The sequence below is a fragment of the Bos javanicus genome, chromosome 29, assembly GCF_032452875.1.
Source record: "Bos javanicus breed banteng chromosome 29, ARS-OSU_banteng_1.0, whole genome shotgun sequence".
NCBI classification, from domain to species: domain Eukaryota; kingdom Metazoa; phylum Chordata; class Mammalia; order Artiodactyla; family Bovidae; genus Bos; species Bos javanicus.
The window spans coordinates 24015975-24041466 of record NC_083896.1 but is presented as its reverse complement, the minus strand read 5'-3'; the positions used below and the strand labels follow the sequence as shown (position 1 = coordinate 24041466).

The following is a 25492-nucleotide window of genomic DNA, read 5'->3' as shown; positions in this document are numbered from 1 at the left end:
GTGAAGAGAAACTCAAAAGCCTCTTGATGAAAGTGAAAGTGGAGAGTGAAAAAGTTGGCTTAAAGCTCAACATTCAGAAAACGAAGATCATGGCATCCGGTCCCATCACTTCCTGGGAGATAGATGGGGAAACAGTGGAAACAGTGTCAGACTTTATTTTTGGGGCTCCAAAATCACTGCAGATGGTGATTGCAGCCATGAAATTAAAAGACGCTGCCTGGAGAATCCCAGGGATGGCACAGCCTGACAGGCTGCCGTCTATGGGGTCGCACAGAGTCGGACACGACTGAAGCAACTTAGCAGCAGCACTTCTTGGAAGGAAAGTTATGACCAACCTAGATGGCATATTCAAAAGCAGAGACATTACTTTGCCAACAAAGGTCCATATAGTAAAGGCTATGGTTTTTCCAGTGATCATGTATGGATGTGAGAGTTGGACTGTGAAGAAAGCTGAGCACCGAAGGATTGATGCTTTTGAAGTGTGGTGTTGGAGAAGACTCTTGAGAGTCCCTTGGACTGCAAGGAGATCCAACCAGTCCATTCTGAAGGAGATCAGCCCAGGGATTTCTTTGGAAGGAATGATGCTAAAGCTGAAACTCCAGTACTTTGGCCACCTCATGCGAAGAGTTGACTCATTGGAAAAGACTCTGATGCTGGGAGGGATTGGGGGTAGGAGGAGAAGGGGACGGCAGAGGATGAGATGGCTGGATGGCACCACTGACTCCATGGATGTGAGTCTGGGTGAACTCCAGGAGTTGGTGATGGACAGGGAGGCCTGGCATGCTGCAGTTCATGGGGTCGCAAAGAGTTGGACATGACTGAGCAACTGAACTGAACTGAACTGATGCCACCATCTTGAACTGATCCTGTCCCTAGAGGGCAAAGGTTTTAAACAAGTTTTCCATGAGTGTTCAACTAAGAAGCTAGGCAGTAGAAAAAGTGATTGTTATAAGACCAGTTCTTATCTGATCCTATGTCTGATTCTTAATTTTATTTTGTTTTTTAAGATGTTTATCATAGGTCTTATTCTTTGCTGCCAATTCATTCAGCCAATTATTTGTCATCCATCACTTATTTTGAAATGTTATTTCACCCATATTTGATAAAAGTTGCTGCGTGTCATAGGTTTTAAGGACATGGAAATGTTCCTAAGATAACTTCTCTGTTTGGAAAAAAAAAGCCATTGCAGAAAGGGAGTAGATAATACAGAATAATGACAATATAATGTAAATTTACGAAAGTTAAGTTTCTGGAAGTTGAGGAGACAGAGTGATTCTTCTACCAGGGTAGATCCTGAGTCAGGAGTATATACAGGACATCACTGGGGAGTCAGTGGAAACATAGAGAATGAGATGCAGGTCCTTTTGTGGAGTGAAACTTGAGACGGGCTCTGTATGATGAGCATCTGTTTGCTAATGGTATGTGGGGGCAGGTGTTGGATGCACAAACTTTTGGATGTACTGTACAGCATGGGGAATAGAGCTAATATTTTGTGAATGGAAAATAACTTTTAAAAATTGCATACAAATTTTAAAAAGTAATAGGACTGGTGAGCAGAACATCCCAAGTTAAGGGAACAGCTTGAGAGGTTGCCTTGTAAATTCCGAGGTGAGATGGTTTGTTTTGTTTCTACTTGTTTAACCATAATATTTATGGAATAGCTTTATCACTCTCTTGGTTCAAGTCTGTTACTAAGACTCTGGTTCAGAGTTTTGGTCAGTAGCACTTTAGGTTTTATTGACAAGTTAGGCAGACTAGAAATATCCATGGGAAGCAGGAATGAAGTAAGAGACTAGAGACTACTGGGAAGATAACTCAGCAGGAAGAGTGAGCTCTCTGAAGCTAGTTGCATGGCTTTGGATCCTGGCTCTAGTAGGTATTAGCTGTGTGATCTTAGGCAAGTTACTTAACTCTTTCGGGCCTTAGTTTTCCACATAGGGAAATAGGGCAAATAATGGTACTATTGCATATGGTTCTAGCAACAATTAAATGAGTTAATAATGTAAAGAGCAGCTGAGAAGATTTCTGGCACACAGAAGTACTGTGTCCCATCAATAATAATGATGATGACAACGACGATGATGATGTCAGCTTCCTAGAGAGAATGGGAAAAAAACCAAGACCTGTCTGCATCTCAGGCACAACTCTAGGCAATTTATGTACTCAATCAATTCTTAAGAATCAGCCCAATTTGTTTATTTCTATAAAATAATCCTTTTGTAGGAAAGGTCACATAGCAAGATATAGAAGGAGAGTCTACATTTAGATCTATTTGTCTGTCATTACTATTTATCATGCAGAGCTCTGATAGCTGGAGAGCGTGGTGGTGGGCAGTCAGTGCGGAGGTTTGGGACCTGGGAGGCCCAGGAGTAGGTCTAATGTGAGGGTAACTAAAAGCAAAGATGGAACTAGAAAAGACTCACTATAGAAGTCTAGGCAGGCGGGTGGTTCTCTTGAGAGTGGCCTGGTGAGATCGGACTAGAGAAGAGGCACCTTGGAGTCTGAGGCATGAATCTTGTTTCTCATGAGTTGCGAGAACAAGGGCAAGGTGCCAGTGGTGTGCTGGTCAATGTTAAATGTTGGTTCAGGGAGCAGGGGAGCAGGGGGCCTGATGTGTAGAGTTTATTGATGTCCATACTTTAAGTACAACCACTCAGCAGCCACTAGGGAGCCGATGACTGGTTTTGGGAAGATATGACCATAGCCCTCTCTCATGAACTCATTCAAAGCAGCAACAGCATCACACCACCAAAAGCAGGGCCCCAGCTCCAGAGCCTAGATGATAAACTGCGGTGGTTGTCCTGTAACCCACAAATGCCGCCTTTCACAACCCAGGTAGTGTCATCTTGGGGGTTTGTGTAGCTGTCATGATGCAGTCACCTCTAGTTTTTGCCTCTCCCTTGGCCCCAAAGAACTCCCTAGCATTTAATTTGGTCCCCAGCAAAGGATGTACTTGGTGGCTGAACATATGCATCTGGCTTTTGGCAGTGCCTGAGAGCATCCCCTGGGCTTGCTGTAGCCACACCACCTCTATCTCCGTCATTTTTACCCACCGCAGGAGCTGCCAGGTCTTCCTGCTGGTTGTCCTGTGTCCTCTCCTTCCAGTCCTAGTCTGTGCCCTTTGAGCTGATTCTTCTGTCTGTCCTCCCCCCCCCCCCGCCCCCATCGTACCGTGTTTTCCTCCCATCGTACCACATCCTCAAACTCTTTACAGAGTGACGTCCTTCCATCGCTCCACCTCCAGGAGTTCCTTTGGGGATTCAGCCCTCCTACAGCTCTCTAAGCACAGGCTGTGTTTTCTTGTACCTCGTGTGCCTTGGAGGCCAGCGGTGACATCAGCTTCTCCAAAGATAGCTTTGCTGCATCTAGAGTCATTTCTTTCTTCTCCATAACAAAGCCTTTTCTATTTTGAAACCCTAGCCATCTGCTCCTGACACCTGCTCTCACTCCTAGCTGCCATTGGTGACACATCTCCCAGCCACTGCCCCTCACTCATGGAAGCCTTGGATACCTAGCTGCTACGGCTTCATCTCCATGCTGACCTGTGTCCTCATTCTGGGGAAAAGACTTGCCTTAAAGATCTTTATCTTCAGGAGCACAATCACCTTTGCTCCCATACCACTTCATTACGCTCTTGACTTTGCCATCTCTTAACTGCTCTGTCCCTAAAACCATCAGCTCCTATTCCTGACTGGTTGATCTTTCAGTCTCAAGCTTGTACACATTCTTTCTCCACTTACCAAACCACTGCAGCCAGACTTCTACCCTCAGTCCTAAAGGTGTGCTGTTCTTTTAGTGTATATATTTAATGTTTATTTATTTGGCTGCATTGGGTCTTAGTTGCGGCACACAACTTCTTCCTTGCAGCTGTGGGATCTTTTGCTGCAGCACACGGGCTCTCTAGTTGAGATTCGGAGACTCTGGAGCTAGGGCTTAGTTGCCCCAAAAAGGGATTGAACCCGTGTCCCCTGCATTAGAAGGCAGATTCTCAACCACTGGACCACCAGGGAAATCCCTGGTGCTGTTCTCAACATGATCATTGATGTTCTCCTGCCAGCATCATCTTCTACACATTTCCAGAATGATCTTTTTTTTTTTTAAATTATTTTTAATTGGAGGATAATTGCTTTACAATGTTGTGCTTGTTTCTGCCATAGTGTAACATGAATCAGCCATAAGTATACATATGTCCCCTTCCTCTGTGGCCTCCCACCCACCCCATCCCGTCTCTTTGTGTTGTCGCAGAGTACTGGGTTGAACTCCCTGCTTTAATCAGCAACTTCCCATCAATTATCTGTTTTATATGTGGTAAGGTATATGTTTCAATGCTACTCTCTCAATTAGTCCCACCCTCTCCTTCTCCAGCTTTGTCTGCAAGTCTGTTCTCCATGTCTCCATTTCTATTCCTGCCCTGTATATAGGTTCATCAACGCCATTTTTCTAGATTCCATACATAGGCGTTAATATATGGTATTTGTTTTTCTCTTTCTGACTCACTTCACTCTGTATAACAGGCTCTAGGTTCATCCACCTCACTAGATCTGAGCAACTGAATTTGTTTTTATGGTTGAGTGACACAGAATGATCTTTTAAAAATGTATCAGTGATCATGTTATTCTCGATGTTAAAACACTAATAATTCTGTTGCTCTCCTTATTCATTTACAGATCTACAACACTGAACTAAGTCCATAATCACCATTCTCAATAGATGTGTAATATGGCAAAACCAATACAATATTGTAAAGTTAAAAAAAAAAAGAATGAAATAAAAAATTGTCAACTTTTCTTGCTCAAAAAATTCCTGTCTCAAGCGGCTTGTGTCTTCACATAGAGCTTAGTCCCCTTGATTCAGGACTGAAGTGCCGACCCCAGGTGTGGTGCGCAAGGCCTGTCCTGTCTGACCTGTGCTTACCTTCCTCCTGCTTGCCTTAGTTCTGTTTGGTTTCTACACGCCCTTTCAGTTCTGTGAATTCACCTTCACAGATGCATCTCCTTCACATCCTGGGCCTTTCCTCTTGGTAATCCTTCTGGCATGGTTTCCTGTCCTTTCCTTTCTTACCTTTTCCCTTATCAATGTGTGAACATTTCTTTTATGATAGCTCATATCCACCCTTTGCAGGAGAAAGTTGCTCATGACCTGCTTGTGGCTGCTCCAGGCATATTTCCTTCAAAGTGCCTTCAACCTCAGCGTCCTTCTTTGTTTATGCTTTGGTCCCCTCTTATTCACTGTGGACACCCTGCACAAGCTGGTCTCACCCCTGTCACCACACCACTCATCAGAGTCCCTGGCCCTTGAGCTTCTGAAGGCAGACTGAGCACGCTAGGACTGGACTGGGGCAGAGGCAAGCACTTTCACCCTCAGGAACCCACAGAGAAAACACCCACCCTACCCTGTCCGCCCACCTGGAATAGGGCTGCAGTTCTTGGAAAGACCAGTAGTCATTTTTTTAATTTAAATGTATTTTTAATTGGTTTATGATTGCTTTACAATATTGGTTTGATTTCTGTCATATATCAACATGAATTAACCATAGGTGTACATATGTCTGTTCCCTCTTGAATCTCCCTCCCAGCCACTAGGCATTTTTAATGAGTCTTTTTAGAGAGCCCTGGTGAAAATGAAAGTCACTCAGTCATGTCCGACTCTTTGCGACCCCATGGATTGTAGCCTGCCAGGCTCCTCTGTCCCTGGAATTCTCCAGGCAAGAGTACTGGAGTGAGTTGCCATTCCCTTCTTCAGGGGAATCTTCCCTACCCAGGGATTGAACCCAGGTCTCCTGCATTGCAGGCAGATTCTTTACATCTGAGTCACCACGTAAAACCATTGTCACCTTAAATTAGGTGCCCCAGTGACTACAGTGTGTAAGACCCTGAGGAGGAGGGGTCTGTCAATGATTGAGCTCTGGCCTTCTTTCTTCCTCCAGCTTTTCTCCTCAGTAAATGTTTTTAGATACACATTTGATGATCAGTGCCTCCCAATTCCATCTCTATCCCCCTTTCTCTTTATTCTGTGGAGGGGGTTGTATTTTAAAATTTTAAACTTTGTTTACAGCTCTCAGGCATATCTTTGAATTAGACCTCATGTATAAGGGCTTCCCTAGTGGCTCAGAGGTAAAGAATCCACCTGTAATGCAGGAGATGTGGGTTCAATCCCTGGGTTGGGAAGATTCCTTGCAGGAGAACATGGCAACCCACTCCAGTATTCTTGCCTGGAGAATCCCATGGACAGAGGAGCCTGAAGGTCTACAGTCCATAGGGTCACAAAGAGTTGGACATGACTGAAGCAGCAAAGCACACACAGACATATATCTAAAAGGAGGGATTTCAGCATGTTTTTAACCTCACAGAGATACTGTTATTATTATTATATTATGAATATTTAAATTTTGTTTTTCTAAGATTAAGTTCATTTTTGTAAGGTAGGAAGACCAATTCATCTTTGTTATCAACCTTTTATTTAGTGAGAAGTCTGCTCCTCTTAAAGGAGGTTTCAACTTAAAAGTCTTAAGTTCTGAAGTTTTCAGCTTACAAATTTTGGAACTTCCCTGGCAGTCAGTGGTTAAGACTCCATGCTTCCACCTCAAGGGGCATAGGTTTGATCCCTGGTCAAAGAAATAAGACCCTATATGCCACATGGTATGGCCAGAGATTAAAAAAAAATTAAAAATATTTAAACGTAGACATTTTAATTTTTCAGTCTATTGGAAAAAGGCATTACATCACACACACACCCACACCCACCCCTCCATGTCCCCAGCAGATTGACTGTCCATGCCATCGTGTAGTCCTAGGAGCTGCTCTTAGGAGGAAAAGAAAAGTGAGTTAGCCTGAGCAGGGGGTGACAGTCCTGCTGTGGTGATGGGGCATGGGGAGCTGCAGGGCCAGGAGGAAGGGCGTGACTGCCTCTTCTCATCGTTGGACGAACAAGTCAAGGGGCATTGGCTGGTTTAATGGGGGAGCCACTGGAAGGCAGAGGACGCTGATTTGAGCCTTTTCCCTTCGGCTTGGATTCCCCCAGGGCTGGCTAGAGAGGAGGGCTAGACCTGGCAGCCTGTCAAGAATGTGCCTTTGAAGCCAAAAAAAGTGAGAAGAAACAGCAAGAGATATTATCAAGGTCCAAGACACTGGACAGGGTGCACGTGTGTATCGCTCACGCCATCTCACCGAACCTGCACGAGAACACTCTGCTCCTCAGATGTGGAAGCCCAGTTCAGAGACCGTCGGTAACTGTGCAGAGTAACTCTCATCTGTAGTGAAGCTGGGCTTTCAACTCACATCAGCCACATGGCTTTCTTTCTAGCTCTGTGACATTCAGCTGCTCAGGGGCTTAGCTGGTTTTGTCTCTCCTGAGGAAGGAGAAATACAGGTGTATTGTCCTTCTTCCCCCTCTTTTCAAACAGGGGAAGGAGGGGGATTGTCCTTCTTCCCCCTCTTTTCAAACAGCTTTATTGATATTCCCGTACCATACAAAATTACATTGTTTTACAAATTGTGTTAAATTTTTTTTTAATATTTTCTTTGATACAACACAGGGCATTTTAACCATTTTAGGGTGTACATTTCATGGTGTGAATTGCATTCACAAAGTGGTGCAATCGTCACTACTATCCACTTATGAAACTTTGTCATCACCCAGCAGAACGCTAACCATTAAGCCATGACTGCTGTATCCTCCCTCTCTCTTCCCAGCCCCTGGTAAACCTCTCATCTCGGTGTAGCCAGAACTGTTTGGTGCAGGAAAAAAGTTCATTGGTTCCTCAAAAACCTCAGCATAGAATTACTAATTGTTCAGTTGTGTCTGATTCTTTGCAACCTCATAGACTGCAGCACGCCAGGCTTCCCTGTCCATCACCAACTCCTAGAGCTTGTTCAACCTCATGTCCATTGAGTCAGTGATGCCATCCAGCCATCTCATCCTCTGTCGTCCCCTTCTCCTCCTGCCTTGAGTCTTTCCCAGCATCAGGGTCTTTTCTAATTACCAGATGGCCCCACAGTTCCTCTCCTAGATTTCTACCTAAAGTTGTTGAAACCAGATACTTGAACAGATACTTGTACACCAGAGTTCATTGAAGCATTATTCACCCCTGCTGAAAGGTAGATGGTTCTTTTTTTTTTTCATCCCAACCAATGCCTAATCCACCTCTTTACTGTAGCAAGTCTGCTTAAATCTTGTCTTTATAGCAATACAGGGGTGTTGACTATACTGTGCTGTGCACTTTTCGTCAAGACTTAATTTGTCTTATTACCAGAAGTCTGACCTCTTTACCCACTTTTTTTCCATCCCTTCCCCTCTGGCAAGATCTGTTCTATGAGTTTGGATTTTTATTTCAGATTCCATATATAAGTGAGATCATATGGTATTTTCTTTCTCTGTCTGACTTATTTAGCATAATGCCTTTGAAGTTCCCCATCCATGTTGTCACATAGGGCAAAGCTTTCTTCTTTATAGCTGAATAATATTACTCTGTGTGTGTTTGTATGTATCACATTTTCTTTATCCTTGTATCTATTGATGAACACTCGTTTCCATGTCTTGGCTGTTGTAAATAATGCTTCAATAAACATAGGAATGTGTATACCTTTCTGAGACAGTGGTTTTTATTTCCTTTGGATAAATACACAGAAGTGGAATTGCTGAGTCATATGGTAGTTCTAGTTTGAATTTTGAAAGGGACCTTCATACTGATTTCCACAGTGGCTGCACCAATCTACGTTCCCATCAATAACGGGGAAGGGCTTCCTTCTCTCCACGCGTTTTTGTTTGCTTGGTTTTCTCTTGTGTTTTGGAAGATATCCCTTCTGACACGCATGCGGTGATTGCTCGGTGTGGTTTTGATTCACATTTACCTGATGATTAGGGATGTCGAGTACCTTTCATGTAACTCTTGTCCATTTGTATATCTTCTTTGGAAAAAATGTCTCTTCAGATCTATTTTTTTAAATCAGTTTTCTTGACTTTATTGAACTGTATGAGTTATTGTATATTTTGCATATTAAGCCCTTATTCGTTTTATGATTTGCAAATATTTTCTCCTGTGTAGCAGATTGCCTTTTCATTTTGTTGAAGGCTTCCTTTGCTGTACAGAAGCTTTTTAATTTGATGTAGGGTTTAATTCTGTTTTTTATATTGAACTTTTAAGTTAGATGTTATCCCTGAATGGAGACAGTTCAGTATAGGGCAATGTGTGTTCACTGTGTTTTTATTGTCAGCCCCCTAAGGTGTCTTTTAGACATTTTTTCCTTATCATTTTCTCATGAAAATTTAATACCAGAGATATACTATATATCTGCTCCTGTGCTGTGGCCCTTTGGAGAATCACGAACTTTTAAAATAGCTAAGATTTTTTTCACTCTGCCAAGAGCCAGTTTTTCATCCCCTTGTAAGTGAAATCACTCTGGTTGAGAGTGAGGGTGTGGAGGTTAAAGTACTGCCTTGGGAGCCAGGGCTGCCTGGACTTGTGTTCCAGCTCTGCCCACTCCTTGCTGGCTGACCTTGGGCAAGTTGCTCAGTCCTCCATCCCTCAGTTTCCTCATCTGCTGACTTGGAAATACTGAAAAACCTGCTTCAAAGGGTTATTATAAGAATTCAATGAGTTAATAAACATAGGCCTGTGCCTGCTACTTAGAAATTGTTCAGGTTAGTTCAATTGCTCAGTCGTGTCTGACTCTTTGCAACACCATGGACTGCAGCACGTCAGGCCTCCCTGTCCATCCTCAACTCCCAGAGCTTGCTCAAACTTGTGTCCATAGAGTCGGTCATGCCATCCAACCATCTCATCATCTGTCATCCCCTTATCCTCCTACCCTCAATTTTTCCCAGCATCAGGGTCTTTTCAAATGAGTCAGTTCTTCACATTAGGTGGCCAAAGGATTGGAGCTTCGGCTTCATCATCAGTCCTTCCAATGAATATTCAGACTGATTTCCTTTAGGATGGACTGGCTGGATCTCCTTGCAGTCCAAGGGACTCTCAAGAATCTTCTCCAAAACTACAGTTCAAAACCATTAGTTCTTTGCTGCTCAGTTTTCTTTATGGTCTAAACTCTCACATCCATACATGACCACTGGAAAAACCATAGGTTTGACTAGATGGACCTTTGTTGGCAAAGTAATGTCTCTGCTTGTGAATATTCTGTCTAGGTTGGTCATAACTTTTCTTCCAAGAAATGAGTGTCTTTTAATTTCATGGTTGAAATCACCATCTGCAGTGATTTTGGAGTCCACGAAAATAAAATCTGTCATTGTTTCCATTGTTTCTCCATCTATTTGCCATGAAATGATGGAACCGGATGCCATAATCTTAGTTTTTTTCAAAATGTTAGCTGTTATTACTTTTTAAAGGTTTTTCCATTTAAAAATAGTTCAAATGGTAGAAATTAACATAATGTAAAACAATTATCCTCTTGTTAAAAATAAATAAATTTTTTTAAAATTAAAAAAGTAAAAATAGTTCAAGACCAGTGCACTGTATGGAAATCTGATTCTCTTCCATTTCCTTTCTTTTGAATGGTGTTTTCATTGTACATTTGGATTGTGTTATCAGAAGAAAGTGGATTATGAGTCATTATTTTGTGGGTTTTTTCCCTCTTTTCTCCTCATCTGTTTATTTTTGTAGTTTTTCAGCAATCACAATTCATAGGGTTCTGGACTTGGTGATTTTAAGAACCAGTTTAAACACTTTATCATTTTGGGTTTCCTAGTTCATGTTTCATATAGAGAAAATGGATTCAGTCTGATGTATAAAAATTTGGAGTGGTGAATAATGTTGGTTTCATTTCAAAAATATTGTTTTGTTGAAGGAATCTCTTCCGAGGAGGGAAAGTCCACAGAAAAGAAGCTGTTCTTCCTGAGGACATTCAGCTGATTTTCATTCATTACACAGATGCTGGTTCATTATAAGGAGCTGGTTTTATGGAACCCCAGTTCCATAAATGTTCATTAATGTGTGCATTAATGACCTGCTCATAGATCCACAGTCTCTGGTTTGTTTGTGGAATTCAGAGCCTGGTAATTAATCACTAGTTAACTTGATGCTCTAGTGAATCAGATCTGAACCTCGGGCACCAAATCATTTATCTTTAAATGACTAAAACCTTTGCACTTTATTTTGACTGCATGGGAAAAGCAGTGAATGAACAATTTGACCAATTGTGACTATAGGGAGTTGCTATTTAATTAATCATGGACAGTGAATAATCTTGATGAGAAAGGGAAAGCTAAGGTTACCCTGTAGAGCGGTAGAATAGATACCAGGGGTTCAAATTCTCTGAGGTCATCTTCTAGCTGTCTAATAACCTTGTGTGTCTTTGTAAAATAAAAAATATTAATATATACCTATCTGTATGGTACTTGTGAGGATGAAATGGATTATACATGTCTAGTGCTTGGTAACTATGTTTGGCACGGAGTAATGATCAATAAATGCTGCCAATAATTGAGAGATTAGTTGCAACTAAAGGATGCTTTGTTAGTGGTGTTGCACTCTTCCATTTCATTCACTCTTACCTGACTTTCCTTTATCTTTGTAAAGCAGAGAACAGTTGCCCAGAATATCTCCATTTCCCCCAATTTTCAGCCATCCCTGGTAATCACCACTCTATCAATTTCTATGAGGTTGGCTTTTTTAGATCCCACATATAAGTGGTAACATGTGGTATTTGTCTCTCTGTCTGAGACAGAAGCACTTATTTTACTTAGCATAATACTCCCACAGTTCATCCATGTGGTCACAAATGGTAGGAATTCCTGCCTATGGCTAAACAATATTCCTCTGTGTGAGTGTGTGTGTGTGTGTGTGTGTGTGTGTGTGTGTGTGAACACTCACATCTTTATTCATTCATCTTTCGATAAATAGTACTAAGTTCTTAGTTATAAGATGAATAAATTCTTGGGATCTAATGTGCAGCATGGTGACTATAGTTAACAATAGTATGTATTTGGAAATTGCTAAGAAAATAGATTTTAAATCTTGTGTCCACAAAAAAATGATAATTATGTGGCCTAAAGGAGGTGTCAGCCAAGGCAGTGGTGGTGATCATTTTGCAATGATAAGTGTATCAAATTTACACATTGTATACCTTAAACAATGTTATATATCAATTATGTCCTCATAAAGCTGAGGGAAAAAGAATTGCCACCCAGTTAAATCAAAGTGATAAGGGAAGGCCATCAGCACTTATGAAGGCATCTTCTTGCCTTCTCAAGATTCATCACAGATATATTTTTGGTGAATTCTTCCTCGGTCGTTTTTGATGGAATTAGCCACTTCTTCTTCGAGTAAGTCATGTTCAGGTGACTGCCTCTCCACTGGATTGGGACTGGTTCTGTGTGGTCTGGCTATTTTCACTTAGCATAAAAGCCAGAAGACAAGGACTGCATCCCACTGAGCTTTGGGATCTTGACTGCCTCTGGAATCTAGCAGTCTCTTAGTAGCTCTGGAATTTCCTTTCCCAGTGGTAGGGAGCAGAGTAGGCTGCAGTCCATGGGGTCACCAAGAGTCAGACACGACTGAGCGACTTGACTTTCACTTTTCACTTTCATGCATTGGAGAAGGAAATGGCAACCCACTCCAGTGTTCTTGCCTGGAGAATCCCAGGGACAGGGGAGCCTGGTGGGCTTCTGTCTATGGGGTCACACAGAGTCAGACATGACTGAAGTGACTTAGCAGCAGCAGCAGCAGCAACAGCAACAGCAATGGTGGGGAAGGCACAAGATCTTCATAGCTTCCATAGCTGGCTTACAACTCTTGAGGACACCTCAGACCTTTCTGGAAGCACTCCCTGGTTTTGTTGGTACCGTTGGCTGAAGTGTAGGGTTCAGAAATGGATAGATTCAGGTAGTCTGGGCACAGCCTACAGCTGAAACTGAATTCATCACCTTTCTTTCAGGGTGCTTCTTTCCTTGTAGATGCTCAGCATCACTTTATAGACCCTCTTGAAGGTCAGAAATAGCAGGCTGGGGAAAAAAGTCATGGAGTGGTATCTTACAGTGTTTTTCTGATGTCAGCTAAAAATTGGTATGCTGTGATTCCCCGTGGCACAAAGAGATGTGTTACTTTATGACAGTATTTAATTCTGAAATTGAACCCAGCAGGGGAAAAAAAACATCTTAGCATGAATTTGCAAAATCTGACATAGGTATATATGGAAAACACCTTTAAAATGTCAGAAAATGCAATGATCTAACTTCTAGCTTATGATGTATTTAACCTTGTATGAGAAGAGTTCATTACCGTGCATGGGATGACCAAAAGGGTATTTGAATTTTTAACATGCAAATATTTGATCTGGCAGGAAGCATGTTTGTTTGACACATATCTTAGAAGATGATGTAAAAATTCATCTCACCAGGCAACAGAGATATTTAAAGGGTTATTAAATTATCAGTCCATGGGGGCTGTCATAACAAAATGTCATTGACTGGATGGCTTAAACAATGGAAATTTATTCACAGTTCCGGAGGCTGGAAGTCTGAGATCAGGGTTGGGTTCTGCCGAGGGCTCTTTCTGACTTGTGGATGGCTGCCTTCTCCCTGTGGCATCATCTGCTGGAGCAGGAGGGCATGCTTTTTCATGTTGTTGTTCAGTCGCCAAGTCGTGTACAACTCTCTGTGACCCCATGGACTGCTGCATGCCAGGCTTCCCTGTCCCTCACCATCTCCTGGAGTTTACCCAAGTTCATGTCCGTTGAGTTGGTGATGCCATCCCTGCTTTTTCATATCTTTTCTTAAAGGGATACTAATCTCATCAGGAGGGCACCACTTTCATGACCTCATCTAAACATACTTTCTCTGCAAGGGCTCCATCTCCAAATGCTGTCACAGTGGAGGTTGGTATATGAACATATGAGTAATTTGTGCAGGGAACACAATTAAGTTCAGAGAAGTTATCTAGATACCTCCTGAGACTGTCTTATTGTTCACTTCCCTTGCCCTCCCCTCCGTTCCCTTCTCCTCCCTCCCTTCCTCTCACTTCCTCTTTTCTTTGCCTTCCTACATTCTCTTTACTTCCCCTCCCTAGTCCTCCTTTCTCCTTCCTTGTCCCCTTCCATTCTTCCTTCCATTCACCTCCTCTCTCACTCTCTCCTCCTCCTCCCCCATCTCTCTGTCATGTCCCCACCTCCCCCACAAGCTACTTGTGATCATGTGCTTCAAGACACAGGCATTTGTGGGTTGAATCTGATAGGCAGATGTGTTTTGCTTGCTTCAAAATATTTGAAAAAAAAAATGGAGCCATTATTTTAAAAAGTTAAATTAATGCTTGAGAAGACTCTGGGAAATACTGAAGGACAGGGAAGCCAGGCATAGTACAGTCCATGGGGTTGCAAAGAGTTGAACGTGACTTCAGTCATACAGTCAGTTCAGTCGCTCAGTCGTGTCCGACTCTTTGCGACCCAAGAATATGACTTAGCAACTGAATAACAACAACCATGTAAGTTCTCTAGAAATATCAGAGATCTAGCCCACAGTCACTGGAGGAGATACTATAAAGTGATGAGTAGACTTTGGAGCCATGCTGCCTGAATTCACATCCTGGCAGTCCAGGTACCATTGGTATATGACCTGAGACAATTGACTGTCCATTCCTGTGGCCCTTATTTCTCCTCTGTAAAGTGAAGATAACAGTTCACATTCTTTCTATTGTCTTTCTGCCATTGAGGTTTAGTCTCATTTTTCATGTAACACTGGTCTTGTGCTGTGTTTTTTACCTTGTAAGAGAGAACCATTTCTTTGTTCTTGAAAGTAGGCAAATGAAAGAGATTGATAGAGACAGGGATAGGAGAGAGAGAGAGAGAAAGAAGAGGATTAATTAATATTTTAAGATATATAATATATACCTTATTTTTTTTTGGATGGGACATATTTTACATATTACATATATTTTACATGTGTACATAATGTACATATTTTACATTTTACATATATCTTCTACCTGGCTTCTTCTTCATTTGGTTCATATTTCTATATTCTACAGGCATTTCTCTACTCTTGCTTTAGGAAGAAAACAATAATTATAGAGAATTACATGGAACACTGGATAAAACACTAATTCCAGAGTTAGAAGGCCTTGATTCTGTTACCAGCTCAGTGATTATCTGTGTACCCTTGGGCAAGTCAGAATTCTTTTCAAGGACTTTATTTTCTCATCTGAAAAAGGTCATAATAATTCATATCTTGTCTGCTTCACTGGAGTTTTATAAGTTCAAATCAGAGATCATGTAGGCCCTCATTTGAAAAAAATATTCAGTATGACACAGATGGGAGCATATTGATAGATCTCATATCAATGCCAGTGCTACCATGTTTTCATAACTCATGATTTCTGAAAAGTCAGGAGATTAAAGTCTGGTAGAACTGCTCTGCAAGTAGTCTTACTAGTTCCCGGAGGGCTTTTCCAGAGCTGTGCTTTTGTTGGAATATCTGTAACTAGAGATGGCTGTTCTTCATTTTCTGGGGACATGCCAACTCAGTTGACACAGGCACCAAGGGGCCGTGTGAAGGTTCAGGTCATCTTACTAGTATTTTCCAGGACTTGTGTCTTGGAAAAGGCGTCTGGAACATTTTCAAGCTCACTGAAGCAGGAGGGAAAGGGGTGGCCCAAAATAAAATGTTTTGGAGACGGGGTTTAGGATGCATTGTGAGGACAGAAACACTTGAATGTGTCAATAACTTTAGAATCGGGGAAGTCTTTAGATGCTCTCTGGTCCAACTGGTCACTTCATAAATGGAAACACTGATGTCTAGAGAAATGCCCAGTGCTAAAATTAACTAATAGAAAGAGCAAGAAGAGGGCTTGACTCTTGGCTGCCAATTTAGTGCCTGTGGTTCAACAGAGTGGAGCAAGTTTGCTCCTGGAGTCCCAGAGACCCGGGATGATGTCATAGGTGCTCTCCCTGTCATTTCTGATGCCAAGCCATTGGATGGCTGGGGATAATGAAATGAGACTCACCCAGTCTCAATAAATATTGATTTTCTTTCTTCACTCTGTTTCATTTTTAAATGCTCATAGGAAGTGGACCCCCTTGCCCAACCCACTGCATCTAACCCTCTCTGGGTTGCCTTTTTCTATTCTTAGGCAGCAAATCTGAGTAGATCACACTGTTTTATTTATAAAATTCTTTGCATTTGCTTCTGTCTTTGCTACCCAAGCCTGACGCTCTAATTTAATGATGATGATGATGCCAAATTCAGCTCTGTTTGTTCTGAGCAGTCTTGTACAGATGGAGGCTGGTGATTTGTGAAGAGGCATTATGTCACATCAAATTTCATTTTAAAGTCCATAAGTATACCTTTTTAAAACAAAAACAAACTGCTTCACTTTCCTGGGGAGGGACATAAATCAGGTACTTTTATTACCTCAGAAAATGAGTGCTAATATTTCAAAGGTGACAAGCAATCTCGAAGAATAAATCACAATTTGAGCCCCATTATACTGGAGCTGCTATATACCACAGTGGGGTTTCGAGACGTACAATATTTAATAGAAGATCCAGGCCCCTATGTCACTATTTCTAATCCTAGAGGGGGCCTTCAGTAGTCTTAAGCATCCTGAGTTAAGGTTGTATCAAGGGTTCCAGCTCAGAGCAGAATTCTACCACCTGTTTTGGGGTCCTGGGTTACTGGAGTCTAAAGTTTGAAAGAGTTAGGGTTTAATTTAAAAGACCCACAGGAATAGTCATGCAGAGTACAGCTTTACTATTTTAACAGAGAGCATCAAACAGAACAAATGCCATGAACATGATGCACAATGACATTCAATTTGGAGATCCGCCTGTTTCCATACATTTCATGGCAGCACCAGGCATGTCGAACACAGTTATAGGCTCGAAAATTTACAGAGAGCTAGAACTGGATCAGGGAGAACGATGCCACATGTGAAGTGAGACTGTGGATTCAAACCCAGGGTTTTACGCTTACGAATTTTATGCTTTGTACAAGTGATCTCAAAATCTCTGAGCCTCAGTTCCTTATCATGACATACAGATATCTATCTCCTATAGGAAGAGTCAAATGGAATAAATGGGGTGCTGCAGTGCTACCTGTGGGGTGCCTAACATAGTTTCTGATATGTAGAAATGACAGATTTTGAATATTAACCAGGTGTCAGGGGCTGTTCATAGGTTTACCTTATGAGGTTAGGGACTATTAGCCTCTTTTCATTTTCATATCATCCTGTGCCTAATGATGTATTTTTAGAATTTTGATCCATTCAACCTTCCAGTAGCTAACTTAGCTGTGGTTCTTAGAAAATCTTGCTAGACTGATCTAGACCTTTAGGTTGAGCCTGGCCTTGAGTGTGTTCAACTTCTCCTTTGAGGTTCAGTCTCAGACATAGCTTCTTCTTGCCTCCTGCTGCTGCTACTGCTGCTAAGTCGCTTCAGTCGTGTCCGACTCTGTGCGACCCCATAGATGGCAGCCCACCAGGCTCCCCCGTCACTGGGATTCTCCAGGCAAAAACACTGGAGTGGGTTGCCATTTCCCTCTCTAATGCATGAAAGTGAAAAGTGAAAGTGAAGTCACTCAGTCATGTCCAACTCTTCACGCTGCAGCCTACCAGGCTCCTCCGCCCATGGGATTTTCCAGGCAAGAGTACTGGAGTGGGTTGCCATTGCCTTCTCCATCTTGACTCCTGGCTGTGTGTAAATATCAGAGTGGGAAGGACCATTGCTTGGGAGAGGGACCTGCTTTTTAGGCAAAACTCCATCACCACCTGAGCTGTGGTCAGATTTCTTTTCAGGCTTATATTTAAAACCCTCATTGCTTTGGGCTCACTCAGTTTCTCTCTCTGAGTATCAGTTCGTTCTTTAATTGGGGAGTTCTGTTTGTTTATTTTCCTTGATTTGGTAATTTTATAACCTTTTAGGATCTTTTGTCTGTGAACAAAAAGCATTTGACCTAGGCTTATTTTGAAAAATCTCAGTTGTTTGCTCATTCTCAGGATTTTCTCAAGATATCCCAGCTCTCTAAAGACGTTGATTGTGTTTTGATTCTCTGTATAATCAGATTTGCTTGTGGAGCACTCTTGAGTTCTCTTGAAACTGTCTGCAGGGTTGTGCCTTTCCCTGAGTTTGGAGAGGCAGTCTTTCTTAGGCAGATGTGTTTCTCCTTGTCCCTTGTCCCCATCCTGAAACCAGGGGAGTTGTCAATTCTTTTCTTTCTTCCATCCTCTTGTCTCAAGGGACCCAACCCATGCCTCTAAACATTTTACTTTCTTTGTCTCCCTACCGTTTTTACCAGGAAATGATTTTTATATCTGATGTTTGTATGATAGAAGATAAGCAACAAAGATAAAGTAGTGACAGTTTAATTTTCTGGTACATTTGTCAAATTTTCTGCCTTATTTTATTCTTTTTGTGGCCTTCCTTGGGTTCAGTCTCTGGGTCAGGAAGATCTCCTGGAGAAGGGAATGGCTACCCACTCTAATAGTCTTGCTTGGAGAATTCTATGGACAGAGGAGCCTGGCAGGCTACAGTCCACGGGGTCACAAAGAGTCGGACATGACTGATCAGTGAACACTTTCACTTTCACCAGGAAATCGAGATATGCCAAGGCTGGAATTACCAGTGGTATGAATTGAAAATGAAACGAACTCAGTGCCACATCAGCAGAGCAGCAGGGCTGTGGTGTGGGAGTGGCTCACATAGAGCAAGGGTTGGATAAACCTATGTGGGAAATTCTCCCTGGGATTTCCTAACATCCTCTTTCTGGTTTTTGAAAATATTTCTGTTCAGGGCTTGGCATCCTGTGAAACAAGGTGATAGCTTGGTTGTTAGCGTCAAAATAAACTCTTTATGGCTGAATAACTCCTTCAAATCCAGATGAGGCTGCTGCCTCTCAATAGTTATGCAATGGCCTGAGGGAAATGAGCTAGGAATTTCTCTGTGGGAGGAGCCGACAAGGGTCCATAACAGAGAAACATTGATTCTCATCAGTGGCCTGATTGGCAGCTGTGGCCCATAGGCTGAAGACTGCATTGCCTCTAAGGTAAGTCCTGACTAGTTCCTCATCTTAAAAAATGGCTAGGCATCCTAGCAGTATAGAATGAGATCACTGTAGCTTCATCTCTGTGAGTAAAATACCAGTGTGATTTAGCCTTCAGCTTGCCCTGCTCCAATCTATTCTCTTCACTGCAGCCAAGCTATAGTTTAAATACAGAAATTGGACTTTGTCACCGCCATGATTTAAGCCCAGGCTCCTTTATGTGGTCTCCAGAACCCAGCAGAGGTGGCCCAAGCTCATCTTTCCAGTTTGTCTTCAAATAGGCAAAGTTCCCTTCTCTGAATTCTTTTCATTCTTCCCTATCTGGTATGTTATTTTTCTCCCCTTCACCTGTTTCATTGCTATTTCAGGTCTTGGATGAACAGGCACTTCTATAGAGAGTCCATCATTCAACTTCTCAGACTAGGTCAAATCCCCGTTAAATGATCTCACATTATTGGTAGAACATGTAAGTTCCGCTCAGCGTCTTGCCAGGCTGTGAGGTCTGTGATGGTGTTTTATTCATCACTCTGCATTTAAAAGCATAGTAGAGGGCTAGTGTTCTTTGAATGTTCAGACTAAATGGTCCTCTCTCTTTATAACTCTGTAAAGACAAAAAGTTTAGGCTCTGCAGTTTTCCTTCTGTTTCCTCATCTCCATTCTCAAAGCTGAATTTCTGTTCATCTTTCAAGATCAAATTTAATGATCTCCATTGCAGTGCTTCTCATGGTCATTCTCTGTGCTGGTCAGGGTAGACTCAATGGCTTAAATTAACAAAAGCATATTTCTAGGTCATGCAACATGTCCATCACGCTAATCTGGTGACCTGCTCCTCAGGGACGCAGGCTGAAAGAGCTTCCATTTCTGTGCTTCTATAATTTCCAAGACAGGAAGAAGGAAATGTGATAAATCTGATGTTTCTACCTCAAGGTGGTAGGCTTCTCAGATTCATGCTTGGAAGAGGATGGGAAAGTACAGTTGAATTATTTGCTCAGTAGGAGGAAATCTGGTAATATACTGGATGAGATGTGCTAATGCAGACCAGCCCCCTCTTATATCTGGCTTTTCTTGGTCTCTCAACCCCTCACTTACAATGATCTATTCTTCCACTCTCACACGGTCAAATAAAAGATCCTGTAATCAGCAACAACTAAATCACCTTTGACATCTTAGTGTCAAGCACATCACTCTATAACTCCATCTTCTGCCTTTCCAGCTCACACACTGTAGTACTCACACTGGAATCATTTCTGCCTCCCTCAGGAGTCCTGCTGAAGTTAGGGTTCCCTGGGAAGCAAACTCTGAGATGGAGACTGACATGCAGGAAGCTTAATAGGGATGCAATGCCTATGGAGGAAGGGAAAGATACAGAATTGCGCAGAGGGAGGGGTTAGCTGAATCTCATTCAGTGCTCTGAACCTGGTATAATCTTTCACAATTATCTTAAGTTACTGTTAAGGAGAACCATCCTTCAGTGAAGGTTGTCCTCAGGGTGGGGATGTGACTAAGGGTGAGGCAGCTCACATAAGTCAAGGACAGTTTTCCTCAAAAGCTAACAGTTGAAAATTTGAAGCAGGCAGTACTTCCAGCGGCTGGGGGAACAAGTTCTTTAGCTTTGAGCTGGGCAGTGCATTTCAATTCCCTCTTGTCCTCACTTCTTTCCTTAATAACTGCGATTCCTTGGCATCTCAGGATCATCAGCTCTTTTCTTGCAACATCAGTTCCCTTGTTTCTCATTTTAATCTATCCTGTTTGTTCAAAAACTCATCTTTGGGTACACCTCTTTCCCACTACCCTGCCCCTTCCCCAGGTATCTGGGTGCATCTGGAGTGAAGCACATGGCCACACTGACTGCTCTCACTTAGCATTTATGGTCACAGGTCACATGTGCCTCTGTAGCCACCTACTATACTCTCTAGTAAATGGTTTCCTTCTTTCCACTTCCCTGGTGGCTCAGATGGTAAAGTGTCTGCCTACAATGCGGGAGACCTGGGTTCAATCCCTGGGTCGGGAAGATCTCCTGGAGAAGGAAATGGCAACCCACTCCAGTATTCTTGCCTGGAAAATCTCATGGACGAAGGAGCCTGGTAGGCTACTGTCCACGGGGTTACAAAGAGTCTGACACAACTGAGCGACTTCACTTTCCCCAAATGATGACTTCGTACCTTTCCCCCCCTCTTTAAACATCTAGTACCACCTTCTTCTCCTAATTCTCAGATGTTACTCTCTCATTTCACTGAGAAAATTAAAAAACAAGCAAAGGAACATTACTTCTTCTTTCCACCACCAAATATACCAACTTTCTTCCCTTGTCTGTTAGTTTCATTTTTGTTGTAAAAATGACTTGCTCCATCTGTGGACTGGAACTCAACTCCTCTTGTCTCCTCCAAGACTTTACTCCTGCAGAAATCTGCTCTCATTCTTTTTGTCTTTAATGAGTCTGTTGCAATATTATGTCTGTTTATGTTTTGATTTTTTTGGCTCTGAGGCATGTGGGGTCTTACCTCCCTGACCAGGGATTGAACCTACACCCCCTGCATTGGAAGACAAAGTCTTAACCAGTGGACCATCAGGGAAATCCCTGCTGTCTCTTCTATAATGTCAGTTTTCTTCACTAGTGTTGAATCGTGTCCAACTGTGTGTAAACATTCTGTGATCTTTTCCAGAACGGTCTTTAAATAAGACTGTCTTTAAATATGGAGTCTCCCTAGAGCTACTACAGTTTTTCTTCTCTTGATGGCAAAATATCTCAAAAAGTTTCCCTTGTTTTTCTGTCTCCTTCATCTTTCCTTCTTTCTTTAATTGACTCCACTTTCCCCAAACTTCTCTTAACAGCTCAAGGGCAACAATGAACTTCTTGCCAAATCAAAACGTTAATTCTGTCTCTATCTTATTCAACTTTTTCAGCATCAGGTGACAAACCTAACCATTATTCCTTTCTTGAAACACTTTTCCTCTTGACTTTTATGATATTCATTCTTCTGTAAAGCAAAATGCTTTAATGATGTAAGGAACCGACTTATTTAAGAATTCTATTGCCTTGAGTGCCAGAAAGATCTGAAGCACCTCTAATGATTTCATGCAGTTACTATCCTATCCCAAATTTTTGGGAGAGTCCCTTCCACACCCAAGCTTGATGTACTCATATATTATACAATTTTTATATTCCTGTTGGCTATTTGTTTTGAAAGCTCATGATACTGTGCACGTAGAATTATTGATTGCCTGAATTCTTTCACTAAGTTTTGATGTTTGTTTCTTAAATTTATGGAAGTCTTGCTGACTATGTCTTCTTTCAGAGCCTCAGTTAACTTTCAAGTATAGGATAACAGATCTTTAGTACTGAAAAGAATCTGATATTATTTTGGGGTGTTTTATTTAGGAAATAAATCCATCTACATTTATTTTTACAGTAAATAAATGAGTTTTCAGTGCACAGAAATGCAGTTTCTGTGCATGAAGATTACTAGGATTTCAGTGATTATCTTAGTCGTAATGCTACATTTGACTAGTGATCATTTTCGGAGTGCTTTCATGAGGTAAATCATAGTAAATAAGAGTCAGACGTTTGATTTCAAATTGTGGATATAGTGTGTTCTTACAGGATGACTTAGTGCCAAACATTTAACTTCTCTAAGCCTCAGTCTAGACTTTAGAATGATGGTAGTGCTGTACTTCACTCACGGAATTGTATGTGGGTAAATTAGATGGCACATTGAAAGATATAGAGCAGTAGGTTCAGAAGTAATCTGGATGATGAGGGTCACCTGCTAGTAGTTAACCAGACTGGAGCTAGAGCTCGTATTGGCTATTTTGGATTCCCACAATGTTTTTATTCTTCCGTCTCCCAGGCCGTCACACGGCAGTCTGAGTAAAATAAATGTAAACCCATTTTTTAAAACATAAACTCTAGAAAAGACTAAACTCTATGCTTATGGTTGTAGGTTATCTTAATTCTTATCATGAACTTTTTATAAGACAGAAGGTGATGCTCTGATCTCCATTCCAAAGAGAAAAAGATCTTTTTTGTTGAATCATTCCATTATTCTGTGACATGGGATGTATCTCCAGGTCAAGCGATGAAAGACATTCATTTTCATTAGACAGCAGTTGCTGTCTATATTCATAGTACAACATGGGAGAAAGTGGCTCCACAATCATTTTGTACCAGATGGATTAAAGCAAGTATTAGTAAGAAAAACAAGCAGAGAGAGGCTGAATTCTCTTGATCTCTCTGATGAAAGCCACACTGTGTACAGTGGACAACTAATGAATATTCATTGGTGTCAATGCCTGGACACAGAACTCCTTGATTTGGGACATTGAAGCATCCTTTTTGGTGAAAGAGTAATAATAGATTCAGTCTTCAAGCTTCTTGAGTTCTTCACTGTTGTGTCCCACCATGCATCTTTCTAGAAAGATTTTCGGCTTTAGACGGAATCTGCTACACCAGCTGAAATTTGCGCTTAAGCTTTTGTGCTAATGCATCTTGCTTTTTCTCTTACCTTCCATGGGCATTCATCTTTTCTAATTTCATTGTCAGATGATCACATTCTAGTTCAGTCATTCATCTAACTGTGTTATTGCTTCTTTTTTTTTTTCTTCTTCTTCAGATATTGATGAGTGTGCAGCTAAGATGCATTACTGTCATGCCAACACTGTATGTGTCAACCTGCCCGGATTATATCGCTGTGACTGTGTCCCAGGGTACATTCGTGTGGATGACTTCTCTTGTACAGGTGAGTGCTAAGAAGCAGTGTTGCTTTTCTGATTCAATCCTTCTCTGCATCATATCTGTGTTGTTTCACTTAGCTCCAAGTACACTAATACTATTGTTACCAAACTAATTCTTCTCTTTAATTATCTTACCATCAAGATTTTTTGAAAAAAAATGATAATTTAAGTCTGCATAATTTATTTCCACTCTTGTTATGTCTGTCTCTGTATGTGTGCATGCATACATTCGTATATGGTTTGAATTTGAAGTCTCAGTTGCCAATGGTAACACTGAAGGACTTAGAGATTCCTTTTCCAAAAAGAGAAAAGTATCAAACTATTCTCCTTTCATCAAGGTGAAATGTTTTTGTATCTGAGAAAATGTACTTTGTTTTCACTGGGAAGGACAAGAGCTTAAAGTATGCAAGAGTGCCTAGTGGGCGGGATTGGGTCTATGGTGGGTCACTCAAGACTTTTCACTGACATATTGTTAGTTTCTCCTCTCTTCTCCCTTCATCACACTGGGCTGTCAGCCCTAAACTGGAATGCCAGGCATTGTGGTTGGTGTCTATGTGTGAGCAGTGCTAGCTTGTGGGCATTTGGTTTGAGGTTCCATTAGCATTTAAGTCATGAATATGGAGACATGAGCAGTCAGTTGGCTAGGATGTGAGAAGGTTCTGATTGTGTCTTCTTTTGGGTGAAATGTGTTTAAATGCCTGATCTGTAACCTGTAAAAAAAGGACTCCTTGAATATAAGATTTCAGTCATGGTGTGTATTTCTCTGACTCTTGTATCTTTCTCTTGGTCCTAATGACTTTGGTATATAAACAATGATTTCTTCACTCACAATAGAATGGTACTCATTTCTAAATATTTTGTGTTTTGAATGACCCTTCCAAAAGTACAAAAAGTTACAAAAGTTTGAGAAGTATGTTTGTATCTCCAAATACTTTTACTCTTGTTTGTTGTATTAATAATATTTTAAAGTTACTGTTCTTTGGCTAAAAGGACTAGTGATTTCAGATTGATGTGGTTTCTGACTCCCACAGTTGGTCATGTCTAATTATCTGTCTTTTACATGATTTTCTTACAAGAAAATCCCTGGAGAAAAAGAGATTTCATAAATACTATGCTGAGGCATAAACATTTTAAGAGGACAAAACTCCTGTGGACCTGTCAACAAACAATTGAGAAATCTGTGATGTTCTAGATGACTACTACTCTGTTCTCATTAGTCTATCCCTGGTCCTAACTTACGGTAGTTCTGACATTAGGCAGAGGCAGCGAATCGCCTCCCAACACACTGCACCTTATCATGCAGCCCAGACCTAATTAAGGCACTGCTGGGTGGAAATTATATGAGAATCCATAACACCTCTGCTCTTACTTTGTCATGGAAGGAGGAAGGCAAGAGCTGGTACTTATTGAAGGCCTATTAAAGACAGGGTGACAATATACAGCCTTGACGTACTCCTTTTCCTATTTGGAACCAGTACATCATGAGAAACGCTGGACTGGAAGAAACACAAGCTGGAATCAAGATTGCTGGGAGAAATATCAATAACCTCAGATATGCAGATGACACCACCCTTATGGCAGAAAGTGAAGAGGAACTCAAAAGCCTCTTGATGAAAGTGAAAGTGGAGAGTGAAAAAGTTGGCTTAAAGCTCAACATTCAGAAAATGAAGAACATGGCATCTGGTCCCATCACTTCATGGCAAATAGATGGGGAAACAGTGGAAACAGTGTCAGACTTTATTTTAGGGGGCTCCAAAATCACTGCAGATGGTGACTGCAGCCA

General features: G+C 41.6%; 1 protein-coding gene across 2 annotated transcripts in view; it reads left to right on the top strand.

Moving 5' to 3' along the window:
- The window catches only part of NELL1 (neural EGFL like 1), a 1051740-nt gene that overhangs the window by 497219 nt on the left and 529029 nt on the right, over window positions 1-25492 (top strand). For both annotated transcript variants that reach the window (XM_061406202.1, XM_061406204.1), the window contains exon 13: window positions 23589-23714. In XM_061406202.1, coding sequence (XP_061262186.1) covers window positions 23589-23714 — 126 coding nt within the window. The remainder of the gene's footprint in view (window positions 1-23588; window positions 23715-25492) is intronic.